At 44.3% G+C, this 22,007-nt stretch overlaps 1 protein-coding gene across 2 annotated transcripts in view; it reads right to left on the bottom strand.

Annotated features, from left to right (window-relative positions):
• The window catches only part of PTPN14 (protein tyrosine phosphatase non-receptor type 14), a 147,485-nt gene that overhangs the window by 83,412 nt on the left and 42,066 nt on the right, over positions 1-22,007 (bottom strand). For both annotated transcript variants that reach the window (XM_087827908.1, XM_087827907.1), the window contains one exon: positions 4,303-4,628. In XM_087827908.1, coding sequence (XP_087684034.1) covers positions 4,303-4,476 — 174 coding nt within the window. In that variant the 5' untranslated portion in view covers positions 4,477-4,628. Of the gene's footprint in view, positions 1-4,302; positions 4,629-22,007 lie in introns of those variants that run through there.

Here is a 22,007-nt window from a genome sequence, read left to right as displayed (position 1 = left end):
AGATTTCACATTATTAGCCTTACAAAGACAAAGAGCAATACAAATTCAAAGACCAGAAATCTCCGGAACAGACTACTTTTCAATCGATTCTTAATCAGTGTAGATTATTTTAGTCTACTGCACATACAAACATACGTGGACGAGATTAAGCAGGCTATAAAATACGGCAAATGCCACTATCGTCTGACAGGGTCAGGAAATCCTTGGATGGCTTTCCATTTCACAGCAGTGTTTTACTCGCCAAACAACTCAGAGAGTATTTAATAGAAAACCAAAAGAACTGTGAAACACTGAACTTAACACATTTTTTTTAATCTATAGAATTTACAAGAGTGTTTCCCACAGCATTTACCACGGCCCCTTTTCTGCCTCTACACATCCCTGGGAATTAGAGTGGTGGCCTCAGCCTGCCTGGGTTTGAGCCAGCCCAGTGAAAGCGGGCAGGTCGCCCCATACTGTGGTCCCACGTCTGTAAAATGGGGATAGCAAGAGGAGCCACAGACTTGTTATGAGAATTAAATGAGTTGACAAATGGAAGGTGCTCAGCACAACAGGTAGCACATGAAAAGGTGGCGATTATTTTAATTATTTTTGTGACACATGTTGGAAACAATATCCTATAGGGTCTAGCTAAAAGTCCCTGTCCAGATACATGAAAACCTTCAAATACGGACTCCCGCCAGCCCTTCCACTCTCCTACCCTCCCCGCCATGACCCCTCCACACACACACACAAACGGATCGGTACAAACTGAACTCTGCCTTTCCCTGAAAATTCTACGTGCTTTCCTGTTTCTGTACCTCAGCACAGGCTGTTCCCCCCCTTCCTTTGCTGCTTGTTTGTCCTATTCTTTAAACTCTAGGGTTTCTGGGAACAGGGACCCTATTATATTCAGCTTCCCTGGGAGTGAGAGTATATGCTGACTGGATGCCATTTGAAATGGCAGCAAATCAGTGCATTCAAAACCAGACTTGACCCTCAGAAAGCTTACCCTGTGGATATGTCATTACACATTTGTCAAAATGCACAGGATGTCCAACGCCGAGAGGAACCCTAATGGGCCCAGTTGGTTAGAGCATCGCCCTGATACACCAAGGTTTAGGGTCTGATCCCCGGTCAGGACACATACAAGAATCAACCAATGAATGTATAAACAAGTGTAACAACAAATCAATGTTTCCCTCTCTCCCTTCCTCTCTCTCTAACATCAATAAATATTTTTTAAAAAGAGTGAACCCTAATGTAAACTGTGGACTTTGGGGGACAATGATGTATTAATGTGGATTCATCAATTGTAACAAACGCTCTCCTGTGGTTTGGGATGTTGATAATGGAGGAGGGGTGAGGGGGTGTGCGGGAAGGAGGTACAGGGAACCGTGCTTTCCACTCAATTTTGTTGTAAACCTAAACCCGCTTCAAAAAATAAAATTCTCCAATAAAATTAAATGGTAAAACACAATTTGTAATTAATTAATATAAAGCTCTTATAAAGTTTAGGATACACCTAAACCACAGGACACTTCTAACGGCAAAGCCAAATATCCACCATAATCTGGTTTCCGGGCCTTATCAAGAGCAGATATTTTGTTGTATTTTAGATGGATTTCCACTTTCTCCTCTAAAGCGCCATCAGCTCTGTGTGGAAACTGACCCCAATACAAAGTCAAGCGAGTGGAGCAGACCCTGTGCTCGCCACCTCCTACTTGGGCTTTGGGGTGGAAAATGCATTCCTGCCCGAGGTGTGGATGCACAAAAGAACAAAGCATTACACTGCCCTAGCTCAGAAGTAGCTGGAGGATTGTCTCACAAAGGCCCATGCCTTCGATGTCATCCGTCACGGAACAAAAGCACACAATTGGAAACGAAAGTGATTTGCTCTAATGTGGATGCGCCCGTTTGGGGCACGTCAAAATAAAGCCAGCATTAAGCGCCAACCACACCTGAGCATTAGGAGATCAGTCACACTGCCACACACACCTGACAGCAGAATGTGACTTCACTGCTTTAGCCTTTGTGACAACACAGTTGTGGGATAATCCGGGGTTGACCTTTGCCCTCTTGCCACCAGAAACAATAGTCTGCTAAGAGTAATTATTACCTTCCGCATCTCCAGACACGCCTCGCCTTGCACCTTACACTGCAGCTCTACCTGGTGATTTGCAGGGGTGGCTTTTCAGTCCCCAAGAATGTGCCTGCTTTTTCACATCCTTGGATGTGCGAAATTCCAGTTCCCCACGCCCAGCATGACCTGGCCTTCTCTTCCACCTGCTGAACTCCTGTGCATCCTTCAAGTCCCTGTTCAAAGAGCGAAGGCTCTTGAAGGCTCTGCTCATCTTTCCGAGGCTTCCTCTCCCTTCCAGGGCCGTGGTGTTCGGTGGAGCAGCCGCACACTGCACAATCTAAGGACAGCATAGATGCCCCTGCACTGCTCCTCCGCGTGGGTCACATTTGATCTTAGCTGTTAGTTTAAATGCTGGACTCCTCTACTTGCCTGTGCATATCCTAACGGCAAAACTGCACCTCATTACCTTCATTTCATCAAGTCCTGAAACAGTGCCTGACGCACTGCAGTTGCTCAAGATTTTCTTCCATGAAAAAGACTCTTAAACTGGAACAATTACATATTATTAAAGACAGCACTATGCATTTTCCATACTGAATCTCTTTTAATATTTGCAACAGCCCTAAAAGGTAAGTAAAGTGTCATTATTCCCATTTTACAGGTGAGAAAACTGATGCCCAGAAGTGCAGTAACTTTTCCAAGGCTACCCAACTAGACAGCAACAGAGCTATACCTTAAACTCAAGTGCAAGACTCCAAAGGCTGCGCTTGTAACTACTTAGCCACGTGCTCTGTGCCTCCCAATGCATGCGAAGAATAGTTAATTACTCTAATGTGACTTACCAGGAATGCTCGAAAGTAAAACCACTGCATATATTTTTAAATGATCTATAAAATTTTTCCAAGAACTTAGAGCAGTCTCCTGCCCAACCAATCTACAGTATTAAGGTTCTTCCTTGATATCCATGCACATACCTATGTTTAAATATGTATATATACCCAAGTGGGTTATTAATAAGCACAAAAGAGCCAGCCATCAACCAGCAAGGTCAGAACACATTTATTCTAGTGTGTCAGCTACAGAGTTACACATTTCTGCTGGGCAGGACAGGCTCCTACACAGGAAATTAAGCTTCGAAGGAAGACCTGATCTCTGAAACCAAAGTATGCATATGAAGACCAATAGGAGACAGAAGTATTCGGGTAGAACAGTCCCCCAGAGGATAAGAGTTGGCCTGAGGAAGGTGCCAAGGGGAGAAGACGACCTTCTGTGACCCCAGTTCCTACGTGCACATGGAGAGAAGGTGGATTGTGAGGGGTGAGGGAGGGGATCAAACACTATCAATCACTTCCAACAGGTACCACCCCTCTTCATCACCCTGAGGTCTTGGGCAATGATGTCACAGGGCCCAAGACAATTACAGGGCTTTTTCTGTCCTCAGCAAGGCTTGAGTCTCAGGGGGCTATAGTCACTTCAGCACTGGCCACCATTCAACCACACCCACCTTACCCACTAGCTGGCATGACACATGGCTCTCAAGACAAATGCTTTGTGTGTTACTCACCACATCTCTCCTGGAGTGTCTGCAAGACTGAAAAAGCAGGGCCTGTGTGTTAGAAAGGACACCCTGCCCTAAGCAAGAGTCTGTTCTAAAGAGCAAGGACATGACCGACTTCATGGTCAACCCCGGGTATGCTTAAAGCCCAAAGAAGTCGCACAGACAGAACAAAGAAAACGAGGGACAGGAGGAATCTCAAAAGAAACAAACCCCCATTTCCAAGCTCCCGCAAGCAGCGTCTCTGCTCACACTCCCTCTAAATGCTTATTTTCTTTTCCCTCCCTTGAAGGGGAAAATACAGAAACAAACGAGCAAAAGATTTCGAAAAGCAGCTGTGTCCGTCCTAGGTGAGCGTTCTCGCTTGATACGCGGCGGGAACCTGCCACACAGTCACCCGCTCAGCTCTTCTAAAGACAGAAATGACTTTGGCGAGGAGAGTCCTCTTCAAGCCCCCCAAAACGTCCCCACTAGCAGAAACAAAAGGGAGGCTGTCACCCCGGGGGAGCTCTAGATGTGTCCTCGCTTCTCTCCACTGACAGCTGGAAGATCGAGCCCCTGCTAAGCGTCACAGGCTTCTTCTAAACACGAGGCTGGGGCTGAAAGGCATGGCAGGTGCCAAGAGACAGGTGGCTGGTCCCTTGGGTGAGTCTCGCTCATGCACCCGCCACACACACCCCCTTACCTCCCGCAGCTCTAGCCTCTGGGCCACAGCCTCCAGGCACTCCTGCCCCGTGCTTTCCACCGACAGCGTGCACTCGATGACATTGCTGTCCAGCAGGCGGATGCGGGTGACAAAGCAGTTCTTGCTCAAGACGTTGTAGCGCCGTGTCCGGCGGAGCTTCAGGCCGAAAGGCATGGCTCTGGCCCTCGGGTGCCGCCCTCCGAGTCTGGCGCCCACGCCCCTGGGGTGGCCTTAGCAGTTTTGGGACCCGGCGATGGCACTACCAGCCGTGCTCCTCCAGACGCGGGAAAAGGTGTCCATGCCCGGTGTGGCACTCTGCGGGGTGGCTGCAAACAGAAAAGCGGCAAGGTCATTAACTGAAGGGAAGTTGTAGGTGAGATGGTGCGAATTCCACACGCACAGGCACCCCTTCCCCCCAGATAAACATCCAGATTCCAGAAGCTGCCAGGTGCCTGGGAGAGCCCCTGCACTTTATCTTATCTTGCAAAGGTGATATGATTAAATCTGCCGTAGAGCTGAAGAAATGACGAGGAGATTCAGAGACATCCAAAGAATTCATCCAAGCCCTGGCTGGGGGGCTCAGTTGGTTGGAGCATCTCCCCTACACCAAAAAGGTTTCAGGCTCGATTCCCGGTCAGGGCACATACTTAGGTTGAGGGTTCGATCACTGGTTGGGGCACATACAGGAGGCAACCAAGATGTTTCTCTTTCACGTCAATATTTCTCTTTCTCTCTCTCAGGTAAGAATAAATAAGTAAATAAATAAATAATAAATAAATAACCCATACATGGCAAAGAATTCAAACCATTCCAACCAATTATGTAACTTCAACTCACATGCTTTTTTCACTGTACAGTCCTGTCTGCTCAAGAGAGCAATCAGGCTGGAATCAACACCATCTTATTAACTTCTAAATGTGTATTATCTCATTTCAACCTCCCCGTGAGAGCGTTTGCTCCCCGTGAGCAAACCTGTAGTGTAGATTTTATGATCCTTATATTACAGAGGGAAAAAGTGAGGTTCTTCATTTAAAGGATTCACTGATCCTGAAATTAAAATCTTCTCAACACTGCTTCTTTACTTTCAGTAGCATGATCTGCCTTTATTTTGATTTTAATATTTTATTTATTTTATCACTTATTTTCTTGTTTATTTAGAATGAATAGAATATGAAGGAAATACACATTTAATACAGTCGACAACTTCCTACTTTTAGAAAACACTTTTAAATATATGAATTCTTTAATGCACTTAAAATGATAATTCCTCCTATTTTACCAAATATTTAGACAGTTCAAGGTGCGGAAACACCTTACCATCATTTTGCTCTTTTACAAAATGCTTAATGCAAAAGCCCTGTCACCAAATTACAGACCATTTAATTTACTAATAAGGGGATTTCCTGACACCCTGGTGGCCCACCAAATGCCAGTATGACATCACTGCCACAGAGAGCAGGACAACAAACCACCACCAACCAAGCGGCTCTACCATCCCACCCTGAGCCAGTAACGCTCTCACGGGGAGGCTCGTACCTTCCAAAGCAGCCAGAAAAGCCAGAAATGCCCAGACAGCCTCCCTGTCGGGCCTTGTGCTGTCCATCAGCTCAAAGGCCCACCCCCTGTTCCTGTGATTACACTGTTAACTTGATTCCCTAAATCGGGCAGGCTCAGCCAGCCTTCAAACCCTTCATCCACGGAATTACCTCTGAGCCCCCAGACACTTGAATGGACAAGTATGAATCACTACTTGCCGGAGTTCTCGAATTAATAAATAAAATGGCTTCAACGCTTAGCAAGCACTCCGTGTCAGCACCCAAGGCCTCACGAAGGTTGTCAGGACACAGCCCTACAACACAGCAAAACACGCTCCCCACACTCCCTCGGCCAGTCTTTGATGCCTGCCCTCGGCACATTCCTTAGCATGACAGGAATATGTTTTATGATGGCTTAAAATACACATGCCAGTAGAGACTTTGGCTTGGTAAAATATATTAACATTTCTAAATCACTTTATGTTGGCAGAGTAGCATGTTTACTTCCAAGGTAGGCCAACCTGATGATCGACTGATATCTACAGAAAGGAGTCTGGAGGGACCCACCCAAAAAGACAAAAAGAGAGCCAGAATTCAAATACAGAGCCCCTAAGAGTTTACTACTCACACATTCCCACAACTTGTTGAAACACAGGGCACAGAACACCAAGATTCAATTCCTATATTAGCTAGGGAGCCTCAAACAGAGGAAAATATTTGCTCTGTGGGCACAAGCCACATAGCTAATCCTGGGCCAGGCACTTTACAATTGGGTGTGTCTCGTCTTAAACAGCGATGAAAGAATGTGGCTGGCTTGGTGCATTCATCCCAGCCACTATTAAAAACAACCCTCGTTACCTATTCCGTGGGACTCCTTCCATAACTCAGTCAGGGAGATAAAAAGTAAGCTGCACAGTAATGTGGAGAGAGGGTCACAGTTTTTATCAGACATTAAAAAAACAAAAACAAAAGCACAGAAATGGGAAAGAAGGTAAGTTCACCGAAGCGATTAACTGTTATCTCAGGACTACACAGTGGTGATATTAAATAGAACTCTTGCTTTACAGTTTATAGATTTCTAAACTGTTCTAACATTTTACAACCGCCTTATCTTATTTTTTGCAAATAAAGATTAAAGAACGTTAGCTACTGAAAATGGTGTATCGGGAACAGCATCTGACAACCTGGCACGATATCTCCTACAAAATACTTGACTATTTTAAGTTTTTAAAAACGCTTTAAATCTTCGATTTGCAAGAAACTTGCCTGGTAAGGTAGCAACAGAAAGGTGATAAGAAAACTGGTCTGGTCCTTCTAAAGGTCAATGTCATGAAACAAAAACTGAACAGGTGGGATTAGCAGTAATCTAACTTTCTTCTAGAGTAGAAGATATTTAGGAGTTAGAAAAACAAAATGTAATGTGTGACCCTTCATCAAATCCAGGCTTGGGAAAAAAAAATTTTAAAGATGTGGACAATTAGGGAAATTTGAAATAGAGAGTAGGAATTGGGTATTAATGCATCATTGTTCATTTTCTTCCATTTTTGATAGTGGAATTATGGTTATGTAGGAGAATGGCTTTAGGAGATGCCAATGGGTATATTTAGGGGTGAGAATATCATGATGCCTATAACTTACTAACAAATCGCTAAAAAATAACACCCACACACATAAGTGCATACACAAATTCAGAGTTGAAACAAGTATGACAAAACATTAACAGCTGAATCTAGGTGGTGGGCGTACAGGTATTCATGGCACTATTCTTTTAGCTTTTCTTTCCACCTAAAAATGTTCACAACTAAAAGGTTAAAAAAAAAGGCAACCCTCAATGCAGGTACTAAAGAGACTCCAACCACATCTACTCCTACGGCTCAGCGTATGTGGCACTGCCTCTTTCAATGGGCATCTCTGATCCTTCCCATCTGAGATCACCCGAGCTGAACTCCCACAGTCATTTGTGCTTATTTTAATATACCAAACTGATTTAGTATCAGCACATTTTGACACTACACTTCTCCAGAGCTAGAAGCACATTTCCTTCATCTTTAATACCCAAACCACTTACCTACGTTAAAAGCTCATGGCATTTACAGCCAGAACTGTGTGCTCACAGGGCTATGCTTCTGGAAGGAACTTCCAGGCACTCATTTACGACATTCTTTACCTTCAGGAAGGGCTACACCTAAATCATCCCAGGTAAACAATCTGTGTGACACTAACCTATAACAACAGGGTTAGGGAAGATTATCTCCCAGTCCCTTTTAGTGTTAACATTTTAAGAGTCTATGAGAGTTACCTGCCATGTTTAAGCTCTTGAAGAATCCATAGCATGTGTCACTCATCCACCTTTGAACTATCTGGAGAGGAGTATAGTTCTACCTCAACCTTAAACCAGCTCCCTGTTATATTTTAAGCCCAATTCCTCTGCTTTGTCCTTGAAAGACAGAGACACAAGGATTATAATATCCCACCAAATAACAGAATTGATGTGAAGTCTACCACCAAGTCCTGTGTTACACAGCCTGGCCCCTGGCACCTTTCTTTTTTCCCCATGTGGTTCAGTGGGACCTCATCATACTTAATATAACATTATAAAACCTAGAACCAACCCAGCTGGAGTGGCGCGGGTGGTTGAGCATAGTCCTGTGCACTGAAGGGTTGCCGGTTCAATTCCCGGTCAGGCAACATACCTAGGTTGCAGGTTCGATCCCATGTCAGGGCATGTACAGAAGGCAACTGATCAATACTCTCTCTTAAATCGATGTTTCTCTCCCCCCCCCCCCTTCCTTCCCTTCCTCTCTCTAGGCACGTCCTTGGGTGAAGATTAAAAATAAAAAAAATAAAAAAATTTAAAAAATTAAAAAAATAAAACTGAGAACTGAATGCCATACTCTCATAGAAAGGTCACATGTTCATGACACTTTAGATTTTCCTGATGAAACTGGCTTTCAAAAGACATCAAGTTAGGCAGTCGTCATTCTACTTACCACAAGGTATTTCTTAAAATGGAAAGCTGTTTTAAAAATAAAGTTGTGGAAAATATAGAATTTTATTTATCCATTCTTCAAGAACATATCTAGTACATAATGCAAGCTGCAATTGTTGCTGATGCCCATTCGTGAAGTTAAAACAAGCCTTTCTGTTACTACAGGTGGTAAAACTATCAGTACTGACTCATGATTCTTTCAAGACAGTAACATTCTAATTTCAAAATATAACCTATTAACCCTCTTTTTCTTAGGTGCTTCTTAGAAGAAAAAGCAGCACCAGGTAAGAGAGTTAGACACTAGCCCTTTAGCGATGAGAATAACTGGAAATAAGGGGCAAAGGCCAAAAAAAAAAAAAAAAAAATCCAAGTGCCCCAAACACTGAGAAGTCTCCAGCTGCAGGTTCTCTGTCTCAGTAAAGAAAAGGGAGCGTGGTGTTAAGATAGCACTGGGGAAAGACCCTTCACAGGGGGTCAAACTGAGCGCTTCTTTGAACCAAAGTTCACTCTTAAAAGAACACAGGCAAACCTTTAGGCAAGAACTGGCGTTACCCGGAGAGGCCTGGGGCGAATGCTAAGCCACTGATCCTCTCTCAGCCTCAGTTTGCTCATCTATCAAGATAACACCTACCCCACCTGTTTGGGAGCAGTAAATGAGAAAATGGTCTCTGGGGCACCCCGTAGGTGTGGGCACAGTCCCTCCCTCTCCCCCTCCCCGTAAGCTAGTAACTCAAAGGACAGCAAAGCAGGTTGAGTCCCCTACCAGCTACTGTGGAGAAAGTCTTTAAGAAAAGAAAACGGCAAAGAATACAGAGTTTACCATGGAGCTCTGGGAAGCTATGACAATTCCCTGGGGAAAGTGCCCAAGCGTGAAAATGAACCCTGTGCCCCGGCTGGTGTGGCTCAGTGCGTTGGGTGTCCTCCCATGCACCGAAAGGTTGCTGGTTCAATTCTCGGTCAGGGCACATGCCCAGATTTCAGGCTCGATCCCCAGGAGGGGACTTGCAGGAGACAGGCAATCGATGTTTTGCTCTCACATGGTTGTTTTTCTCTCCCCCTCTCCCTTCCTCTCTCTCTAAAAATCAGTAATAAATCTCTTTTTTTAAAAAAAAAATGAGCCATGCATTCTCCCAGTACTGCCACCTTGTAATCACCAACTGACACCTGGAGCAGAAAGGAGTCGATGGAAGGTCCTACAGAGCCTATACCGGATGGGTAAGAGGACCAGCTTTCTTCTTGTTTCATCAATAACATGTGTATAGTGTCTGGGGTCTGAAATGGGTCTTTTTTGGCAGTGGGAAATTGGTTCCAAATTGCCTTTGGACTTCTAACCGTATGGCTGTGTCTCTATAGCTGACGGCACGCCAGTCTCCCTTGCCCCAGAGGAATCCCATATGCGTCTCAGCTCCCCACTTGGAATCCTGAAGGGAAACATTGGTGTCACATTCAGCTCTGTGGTCTCCTCTCAACCTACAGTGGAGCTTTACACATGGCAGGAAGCTAAATAAATATTTGTCATTACAATGAAAGAAAGAATGAATCCTGAAAGAGGTGAGTTTTTGCTGCCAAGGTAAGGCAGGGCCTCCCAGTGACCTCAGTGACACTTGAGGAGCTTGGAGCCTTAGATAGGTCTGACTTTTGGAGGCTTAAAAGAGGCTTAAACTGTGGAGCACAGGAATGAAAGGTTATTCAGCTCACTGGGCTCCTTAGGGGGCCAGAAAACTGAACCGAGATTTCTAAAAGAACATTCCCAACACCCAAGTGTCCTTTTTCTAGACCTTGGTGTGCCTGATACTGGGGGTAGTCTCAAAGGCCAGAGAGAGGCCACCTCCCATGAAGTTCTTTGCAAGAACGACAAAGGCACTATCGACGTGATACACAGTGTTCTAGTGCGCCCATCACTGCTGAGAGCAATTTGTTGGGTATTTGCTCTGTAAACACCACACTTGTAAAGGCCTTTTATAGGACAGGCTACAATGGGAGAGACATACAGAAAAGCCCAGCCACTTCTAAGACCCACTCCTAACCAGTCAATCAGCTCCTGTGTGGTAACTTCACCTGCACCTCTCAGCTGTGGATTTCCAGCATCTTATACTCACTTCTCTCCCCAAACATATCGCTGAAAAACCTGCCAAGTTGAACACACAAAGCAAAGACAGCTTTCTCATAATACAGCAAAAGTCACTTGGCTGATGTAATAAATCTTTGAATGTGATGGGCAAGAAGTGGAGGGATCTTTCATAATATCAGCCAAATGCAGTCTAATCCCCTTTCCTGAATTCCCTGTAAAGTCTTTAGGGAAATGAAAGAGAAATTACAATCGAATCTGAAACATGGTCATCACATGTTCTTTTTGTTTCCCCAGCTAGGTTATAGATACCTGCCTTTTTTTCCCCTTAAGTTCTAAAATCACCCATAGAAGCGAACGGCTGTTCAGTTGTGTTCTATATTTACCAACAGACCCTGGAATTTTTCCAGCATTCCATATTTTTACAACTCCCAAGCACACCTCACAGAACTATGTAACCCTCTCTGGGTGTGAGAAAGGAAAAGCTGATGCAACTAGTCCATCCTGTGTAGGAGCCTGCGCAAGGCTCAGCTCACTTTTGAAAAAATACTGTGTCATTTTTCCGAAGGAGAATTTTAAAGGTGGATGGGGTGCGAGGGGATGGGAGAGAAAGGGGTAGTGAAAATGTCTTCTCTGATTTCCCTCTTAAAGAAGAGCAGAAAAGAAATCAGTTCTGTTGGGTGAAAATGAGACTCTTCATTTCTTCTATACATTTTATTGCTATGGAATAGCCAACTTATATTCACACACCAAATTATTTTTAGCCAAGTAAAACTGGTGTGTAAGGTTTAAAAAGCAAGCTGTTAAATTTTGCTGCTAATAAGTAACTGCAACAAAAGCAGAATGGTGACATTTTTTTTAATCCCTCTTTTTCTCACCTCCTAACTTACTTTCAAAACATTCAGTGGTGAGACGGAAAGACATCTGTCCAAAAGGACATTTTCCAACTTTCCTGTGCACTAACCACGTGCACGACCTTTCGAGACTTTCTTAAGCTGTGTTTGAAGTTAGAGGAAAGAGTCCTGCTAAATTGTGCCCATTAGGATGATACCTCCCCTGTGTGCATGGTGGCCACACGCAACCTCATCTGGGCAGAGGGTCACTGAAAACCAGAAAACGGCACCCAAACGTCTGCTGAGCAGGCAAACATCACAAAGCTCTTAATTCCAACAACACACACCTTGCTCAGGAGACAAAATCACCCTCACAATTGGTGCACTCTAAGTTCGCATGCAACCCGGACCTTACTTCGTAGCTCTTCAGATTTCAAGGAGACAAGGAAAAGCACGCTGACGGGATAAAAATGGCAATGAGGCAGGTGACAGGTATACTATAAAAATAAGCACTCCATAGCATGGCAGGCTGTGTCAAAAAAAAACACCCTCTAGCAAACAGGAACGCAATTAAGTAATATCCAGCATACTCTGGTTAAAAGGGTAACAATTTTTTTTTTTTTTTTAATGTATCTTTATTGATTTCAGAGAGAGGAAAGGAGAGGGAGAGAGAGAGATAGAAACATCAATGATGAGAGAGTCATTGATTGAGCCCGCAACCCGGGCATGTGCCCTGACCGGGAATCGAACCCTGATCGCCTGGATCTTAGGTCAATGCTCAACGGCTGAGCCACGCCCGGCTGGGCCAAAAAACATTTTTAAACAGCCCCATCAATAACAACAAAAAAGTGGTTCTTGAAGGGTTAAGCTCCCATTACCTGGAATCGCTTTTACCCCAAGCAGCGGTTCCCCCATCTTTTATTCCTGCTCTAACACTCAGACACAAACCAGCTCCGCAAAGTATCCAAGCTGAGAGTTTCAACTGAGGGGGAGTGGGAGCTACAGAAGCAAACTCTGGGAGGACAAGTAGTGTGAACAGCCCCCCACCCAGGTAACTATTTAAAAAAAAATCATTTCCCCACCCCCTGCACTGAGGATGACGGCCTTGTCTAAGAGACAAGATCTTCCCACAAGATGGATTTTAAAATGTGAAAGTTTTCATTTTTGACATTACTGAAACTTATAAGGCATTCAAAGTACACCTAGAATATTTACGGATAAAATAATGTTGTTTGGGATTTTGTTAATAATAATGGGGGGGATGTGTGGGGTATAGAGGGAGCAGGATTGGCCATGTTGACAACTATAGAAGGTGGGAAATAGGTATGTTAGGGGTGATACCATTCTCTACAGTTTTGTCCATGCTTAAAATTGTTCGTACTAAAAAGTTGGATTTTTTTTTTAATAAAGAAGTCTTTCTTAAATGGTAATTTGTCAAGTAACCTGATAACACAGATAACAGTGCCCATTCCGCTGATATGTTACAGGAAAGGGGGGTCAGAATTTTCCCTCCACTGAACCCCTCTTGTCCTTCCAAAATAAAACTTACGTTCAACTAGATCAAATTGACAGTAAAGGTTCCTCATTTTTAAAGGATGGCAGGAAAAATTCTTTCTGTAGGCAAAGTGACAAGTTGGATAAAACGCAAAGACCAATCAATCAGACACGAGATAAGGGCGTCCTCCCGTCCGACTGGCATCAGGCGCCGTATCAGAATACCCGAGTCTGGCTTACTTCTCCAAGGAGCCTCCTCTGCCTATCATGCCAGGAATGCTTTGTCCTAAAAGGCCCCGCCCTTCTTTGAGGCTGTAGAATCTGCAATTCTCCAATTCCAGCTCTTTTGGCTGTCAGTGTCTACACCCGCGGTGCTGTGTGTCCTGGAAGCAGAGCTCATCACAGCCAGGAATCAGAATGGAAGATTCCCCAAGCGTCAGACACCAAAAGGCAAGAACGAGCCCCAGCTTTTTTTTTTCTTTTTAAATCCTCACCGGAGGATATTTTTTCCATTGCTTTTCAGAGAGAGTGGAAGCGGGGAGAGAGAGAGAGATAGAAACATCGATGTGAGAGAGACACATCGACTGGTTGCCTCCTGCATGCGCCCCGACTGGGGCCCAGGAAGGAGCCTGCAACCGAACCTGAGACCCTTCAGTCCGCAGGCCGATGCTCTAACCACTGAGCAAAACTGGCTACGGCAGCATCTCCATTTTTACAGCAGATACAAAGATGGGGACCCTGCTGAGCATTAACTGCGACAGTCCTACTGCCCTGAGGTTATTCATAATGCCCCCATTTTACAGACTAGGGCACCTAGGCTAGAGAGGTTAAGAACTTGCTCAAGATCATACAGACACTGACATTACCTGACTCCATGTTCCTACTCAAGAAACCATGCTAATAACATCCAGAAAGGGTGCTGACATTACATCCTAGTGACATAAAAATAACCCGGACAATAGCAAGCAGTTGCATTCCATAAGGAAGACTGTGAAACCCCTGGGCGGTCTGTCTTTGCTCACCCACGGTGGACTTCATTCACACGTGGCAGAGACGGCCCCTGAGGCTGGTGACCAATTTTCCGCCCTAGGATGTTGTATCCAGAGGTTATGGCACAGAATCGGAGTCCCGCCCCTGCCCAGCACCCCCCTTCCCCACCCCCCATGCCTCTTACCGAGACACCTTCCTTCCAGAGCACCAGCTTGTGCTGCAGGGAGACAATCCCAACACGTCGCATACAACCTCTTCAAAACCAATTCCAGAAACACAATCACAAGAGCAGCCGAAGAGGTTTTCCTGCCTGGTCATATGACTCACTCATCAAAACAGAAGAAACTCTGCCTGGAAACACACCTTTAACTCGATTCACCCTCCCCTGCGATGTGCGCCCCAAGGGGACAAAACTGACAAGGGAGAGAGGGGCTCTTCGTGAGAGCCTGCTGCAAGTCACCTCCCGGAGCAGAGTTTTCCACACCTCCCTTTCCCTTTCCCGGTTTCCTTCCTGTCCATGCCTGAGCTCCCTTGACTCCCTCACAGGTCCAGGGCTTTCGGAGGAGAGAGCTCAAGTGTGTCACTTCCTCTCCAAACATAAGCAACAGCCTAGCATCTCTGCCAATTCTCTGCACTGGACCTGCCTGTCCGGCGCTCAGCTTCCCAGGACAGGGCCTGGTTCCCTGGCTCCTTGAGCCCCACCAGCCAGCCTCACCCAGATGGGGAGTCATTACCACGAAGGAGCCACTTACAAGCCGAATGACCAGGGCTCAGGGGCCGCCCCACTTTCTGCATGTAGAACATGGGGGTGTAGGAGTCCAGCCACTGAAGCTGCTGGGAGGATTCTGGGAGTCAGGAATATCCAGTTGCTGGCACAGAGCCTATGAGGGGCAAGCACCGCGTACGTGTTTGCTCCCCCTGCCCTTACTACAAAAAATCCAAGGGGACAGCGCACCTGCTAAGTGGCACAAGAGTAAAAGCTGAACCCCAACAGGCCAAGAGTTGTAGAATTTTTGAAGTGAAGGAGACAAAACATGAATGCAAAACAAGCAGGTACAGGTCCTCTGCCTGGGAACCGTGACAGGGTGCCCGGTGGGTTTCAGGTATGTGACCACTCCAGTGAGTCAGGGGACAGCCAAGCGGGTTCTGAAGTGTTCTAGGGCAATCGCTTCTCTGGAGCCAAGACGCTGAATCAGAGGCGAGAAGGAATGAAAACAGGTACGAACTAGTGTCAGCTGTAAAGAGTTGCATAACCCCAACTGCAGTAACCAAGTGTTAATTACTAATGGGAGAAAACAGGGCCTCTAAAGAGAGACGCTCATGCGACATGTAGATACACCTTCACGCAGACAGACTACAAGCACGCACGTACACACGCAAAGCAACGCTAGCATGTGTCCTGTCTTCTCCCCACTCCCCACCTAGTACACACACGCGCACACACACACACCACCTAAGTGGGAACACGGAAAAACTTCTGTTGTCCTAAGTAGTTCTCAGTGACATTACAAAAAAATGATATGACCTGTCCACTTCGAGTGCAGTAACTCCGCTGTTGTAAAAACCATTTGTTAGCCTACGACCATTCCTGTCACCCTTGGTGACCTCAAGCTGAAGATTTGCTCAGTTGCCTGCCTGGGGCAGAGCAAGCCTGGGCCTCTGGAGACAAGATGCTGCGTGTGGGGATGGCTATCATCAGGGGCCTGGGGGATGCCTGCAGCCCTGCAGGGTGTGAGCACAGCAGGAACAGGAGGGCAAAGGTCAAGTGCTTCAGTTCCCAAGCTGGACTCCTAGCTCTTAAAAGCTGAAAAACATGTACAATTTCTGACAAATTCATCTCTAAGGGATACAGCAAATGTTACACAGGATAAATCCAATACAAGAGGCTCCCTCCACTCTCGATTTATGCCTACGTTTCAGAATGTTAAGGATTTCAAACTTCCCCGGGAAAAACATCACTATCTACTGAAATCTTTGTACATAAGTAAAGAAAACAAAAAATGAAAAATCCCTGGGAAAGAATGCACATCGTCTGTTCTTCCACTAGACGGTAAGAGGGCAGGAACCAAGTTATATACAGCTTTTGTAACCCCAATCCCTCTGCACTGTAATTAACACGTACTCTGACTCGGCAGCCAACTTTGGGGAAATTTTCATCGGAAATAAAAGCAATGAATCTTAAGGGTTGTAAGGGTCGACAAACACCCTGACTATCCATAGTAGAGTTAATGTCCAAAGAAATCTTGCCAGAGGATATTATTCAGGGTATTATGTAGTTATTGGAAATTAGTTAGATCTGAATCTAGAATCGGAGCAATACCCAGGGTGTACTGGTAAGAGGGGAAAGTTGCAGAGTAATACGTAAGGCCAAACCAGTCACCCTGTATGTGTCTGTGCCTACACAAGCTTGGAGAGGGGCACGGAACATTCTCAGTCTCAGAGGGATATAAGAAAATTTGGAATAAGGCTTCCTTCAGGAGTAATATATCAGCAGCTATCATCATTTCAGCTATATCATCATCTGAGTGATTTACATGCACTATATCCTTTAATGCTCACAATCCCAATTCACAGGTAAGAAAATTGAGACTATATAATCTGGCCAACATCCCAAAGCTAGCAAGGGGCAGGGGCAGGATCCAAAACCCAGTCCTTCACCATGAGATTACACTGTACAATGCACATTGAAATATAGGCCCCCTTCGTAAATAACAATATTTACAACACTAGCTCATTAAGCACGTGGCTTTCAGTACCATACACAACCATACTTTAACCAAAAACAAAAGAAACGAAAACCACCTGCAATCAAGTATTCATGTTCAAATGAGAACTGACTAAAACCACTTCAGTCCTGGAACTTGCATGTTTTAATTCTTTTGAATTATTAGGGTGAGAGGTGTCATTCTTTTTCTACCTCAATCAAAAATTTTAATAATCTCTGATTATAAATTCATTATAACAAAAGTGGAAATTACAGAAAACCAAAAGGAAAAACTAAAATCACCCATAATGTCACCACGCAGGGGTGATCAATTTCAAACTTTTGCATATTTTATCCCATTCTTCTAATTAAGTATATTTTAAACTTGTTTACATTATTGGGATCCTGCTACACTGTTTGATATCTTTCATTCTGTCTGAATACTACTTATTATCTTCCCATTTCACTAAAAATGTTTCTTTTTTACTGAATTTATTGGGGTGAAATTGGTTAATAAAATTATATAGGTTTCAGGTGTATAATTCTATAATACACCATCTGTATATTGTATTGTGTGTTCATCACCCCAAGTCGGGTTTCCTTCCATCACCATTTATCCCCCCTTTACACTCTTCTACGCCCCCCAACCCTTTCTTCCTGGTAATCACCATTCTGTTGTCTGTGTCTATGAGTTTGTGTTTTGTTTGGTTGGTTGGTTTTTTGCTTAATTCTTTCACCCTTTTCACCCAGCCCCCCAACCCGCTGCCCTCTGACAGCCGTCAGTCTGTTCTCTGTATCTATGAGTCTGTTTCTATTTTGTGTGTTAGTTTATTTTATTCATTAGACTCCACATATAAGTGAAATCATATGGTATTTGTCTTTCTCTAACTGGCTTATTTCACTTAGCACAATACTCTCTAGGTCCATCTACACATCGAAAATTTTTCAAAGGCAAGTTTAAGCTGTTGCATAGTACTCTATGGTAGAGATGAACATTTATGGAACCATTCGCCACTGTTGAAATGTATGGTTGGTTCTGATTTTTTGCTAAGGTTCAAAAAGGTTTGCCTAAACCTCTGATCCTGTCTTTAGGTTAGATTCTGAAAGAAGAGTGCTATGAAGTCAAAAGCTACACAGCTTTAGATGTCTTTTTTTGCATATTTGTAACTGTTGAATGTAGAAGCTATCACACATTGCCATGACTTCCATTTCTTTACCCTGGAAAATGATGGAAATAATGTGTTTTCTTCAGTATTTGAATAAAAAACTGCATGCATAATGTAAAACAGAAAAAAATCAAACTTGGAGTCAAAACAAGCAAGATCAGGTTACAGCTTTTTTTCTTAATGGGTTACCCTTAAGCGTGACTCCCCGAAAAGACAGAAAAACTCCAGTAAAGAAAAATCTCAGCCCCAAATGGGATACATCAAAGTCCCAATGACCCCATGTGACAGGGTCTGGAGGGCAGAATGCTTCCCAATATCCAGGCTGCCATAAGCACGACCCCTTCTTTCAATACCGTACCCCAATACCACAACCTCAGAAGCAGCAGTTCTAAAAGCTGCTGTTGGAGGAACAGGACATGTTGCCTTCCATCAAGTGATAACTATGGAAATGACTTGGCCCAACATCAAATGACTATACTTCCTTATATTTATATATCCTCAAAAACTATTCACTCAGCGCAGATACTGATTGTGGGAAATGCCAAAGAAGAAGTGAAGACACCTTCTCTGCCTATCGAGTCATGGGAAGTGCAAGGTGAAGACAAAACCGAAGAGCAGCAGGTACACCGGGCAGCTGGGAAGAGATCAGCCCAGACAGAGAAGCAAGCAAGGGCGAAAAGCAAGGAACGGATAAAGATGCCGACTAGCTATCTGGAGAGTGTTTTAGGGTCCAGAATATTGTACAAAAGGTAAGAAGGGAGATGGCAAAGATACACAGCTCAAGAATCAAAGAAGAGCTGGAGGGGTCTGGGCTGAAGATTATGTCCAAGCTCATTTTATTTCCCATAAATGCAATAATTGAAACAGAAGCAGTGGGAGGCCCAAACAAATACAGCACAAGGCAAAAATTAAAATTAAAATATTCTAGCATCTGACTATTACATACGATTTTTTTAAAATGTTCCACTTAAGCCAACACTGGGGCCATATTCATTAGTTCTCAAGCGTACTGCTACACTAAGTCCAATTGGTAAATGAGGATTCTAACACAGCAACTTCGACAGGCAAGCAATAAAGAATGAAGATGTCATCCTACTACCTGCGCCTGAATGTTCTCAAGAGAGAGTGCACTGATTTGGAAAAAAATGTAATGGCACTTAGTCACATCTATACTAAGTTAGAACTTTTAGATGGTGGCTGACTACACCAAAGAAAAATCACTGAAGGTGGCCATATCTTTTTTTAAAGATTTTTTTATTGATATTTTTAGAGAGAGAGGAAAGGAGGTAGGGGGGGAGAGAGAGAGAGAGAAACATCGATGTGAGAGCAAAACATCAATCAGCTGCCTCCTGCATGCGCCCTATCGGGGATTGAACCCACAACCCAGGCATGTGCCCTGACCAGGAATCAAACCAATGCCTTTTGGGTGCATGGGATGACACCCAACCAATTTAGCTGCACAGGCCAGGGCAAGGTGATCATATCTTGATGGCTCATTTCAATAACAATCTTCTTCACTGTGTTGAAACGTGTTCTTTGTAAAATATACTTAAATCTCTACTGCTAATTTTACCTATTCCCTCTTAAAAGTCTTTCACCTTGGGCAACTGGCACCCATCCTCTCTACATTACACCTTCATATATTTGACACTCTTATTTTATGACACTCACTGCCTCAGACTCTCCAACATAAATATCCTTACCTTTCTGACCTTCTCTTTGTAGGTACTGGTTCATTGCCCTTTAATTTTCTCTGTGGTTCCCTAGTAACTCTAACCTCTCCTTGTGTTCTTTTAGCTGTAGACTAAAAGGAGACAAGTTATCTTTACAACCTAACTCATTAAGATGGGCTTATTATTGAACAGAAAACACAGAGCACACGAGCTGGACTTTCCCATATAATCTTCACTGGAAGGAAACACTCTCACTAAAGGAAGACACCGGGAGGAAATCAGCGCCCGCTCTCATTTATGTCAGATAATAACAAAGAATAGGGCAAGGGGAAAATAAATATAAAATCGGTCTGGAATACCCAGGTTTACTTCCTTGCTCTATCTGGTGATTTTAATCCAGTCAATAATTAGAAATCTGGAGCTAGAGGCTGGGAGACTGCTGAGTGTAAGTCATAAAATAAAAGTTTTCACCCTTTCGCCAATTTTCAATTGAGGAGGGGAGCAAGACACAAATGCTAAAAGTTCCATGCTTGATAAAATAGGATTACAGGAACCCCACCTGAAAAAATATAAATACAGAAAGGAAAAGCTGGGCGGGCAAGCTACCTTAGAGGTAAGCTTCTGAAGTTCAACTCTGAGAGGCACAAGGTACTAGGTGTTCTGCTCTGTTTGGGGGAGGGGGGGTTGCAAAGTTTGGAGGCTGTGAGTAGGGAAGGGCCCAAAAGTGGGGGCGTTATTTAGAAGTCTTTATAAGAAGTGTTACTTACCTAAGGGGAAGTCAGAGGGCCACAGAGGGAGGTCCCCAGGAAAGAAAGAAAAGGAAGGAATGGGGCGGGGGGGGGGGGGGGGGGGGAATCATCTGACGAGACTAGATCATGCCGAAAGTTGCGCAGGAGCTCCATAAAGCAGGGGGAAGTGTGTGGGAAGATTTAGTCAGATCTTAAAAGAAAACTGAGCAAATGAAAAGGGGAACCCTGACCAGGGTATCAGTGCAGCTAATTATACTGGAAGGATGGTGGTGAGGACGGTGGACGGTGGAGTATACATGAGCTGAAGCCCTTACCTCCCACCACCACCATCCTAGCCAACATTCTTGAGCACTCAGTGTTTTACAGTTTTTATTCTGAGCACTTATAAGTGGGCCTCGTGTCCCTCCCAGGAGTCAGGAGGCTGCCACAACACACAGGCCACCATGAAGCCAACAGAATAAGAAATATCAGATAAAGATGGGAGATGATGCTGTGTTAATTACCTAGAGGGGGAATCATTTCACTATATATACATAAGATCACCTCGATGGACACTTTAAGTATCTTACAATATCATATGTCCGTTATACTTCAATAAAGCTGAAATTTAAAAGAATTTTTTAAATAATAATAAATCCCAGAAAAAACGACATGCTTTTGTATCTATTATGTTTTCATGGGTATGTGCAGAAGTAAACACAAACTGCACTGCAGCCTCCCCTCCTGAGCCAATTCCTGTATTAAAACAAGTTCCAGTAAATTATGCCTGTATTCTAAGGCACATCCATCCTAGCGTCACTGATTCATGGGTTGGTCACTCTATGGCTAGAGAAAGGAAAGAAGTGGAGACACAGAAAGGAAAGGAACCTGAAGGCAGGAAGGTGCACGTAACGAGTGACTAACACATCTCTGGAGCCAGCTAGATTAGAACCGAGGGAGGCAAATCAAAGACTGTTAAATCCAATTAAAAGAGCAACAGGGGAAAAGCTTCATCAACCTATAAAGTATGAAAACAGTGTGAAAGCATTTTGTCCTGAGATAAAAGCTAAATGGTGACTCACAGATGAGCCGGCTGGGTAGGCGGGCCCCTCTCTAACATGCCCGGGAAGAGAAAAGAGATGTGTCAGTGTGATCACATAAAAGACTGTACCTGAGAGAGGGCGAGGGGAAGGCATCACAGGCTGGCTCCAGAGTTAGCCAAAACGTACCTCCAGTGATCCAGCATAGAATTAACAAGAGCAGGCCGATACAGAGCAGGGCTGGGGCTTAGAGTCCATGGCCCCAAACACTGCACCGATGTGGCCCAAACACCTTGCCCCTTGACACTGATGGATGGTTCTGTACACACCCTATGGCATATAAACCAACCTTTTAAACAGCAGAGTATCTCCACTCAAACGTGAACTTTGTCCTGACCACAGACAGTCCTCGTACTTATGAGCCAAGAGAAGAAAGCAAGAGTCAGATTTGTTGTCCCTCTTCATTTGAGATTCTATTTCAGAAC

The sequence above is a fragment of the Miniopterus natalensis genome, chromosome 19 (assembly GCF_054644295.1).
Source record: "Miniopterus natalensis isolate mMinNat1 chromosome 19, mMinNat1.hap1, whole genome shotgun sequence".
Lineage (NCBI taxonomy): Eukaryota > Metazoa > Chordata > Mammalia > Chiroptera > Miniopteridae > Miniopterus > Miniopterus natalensis.
The sequence above is the reverse complement of the archived record's forward strand: the minus strand, read 5'-3'. Positions and strand labels throughout refer to the sequence as shown.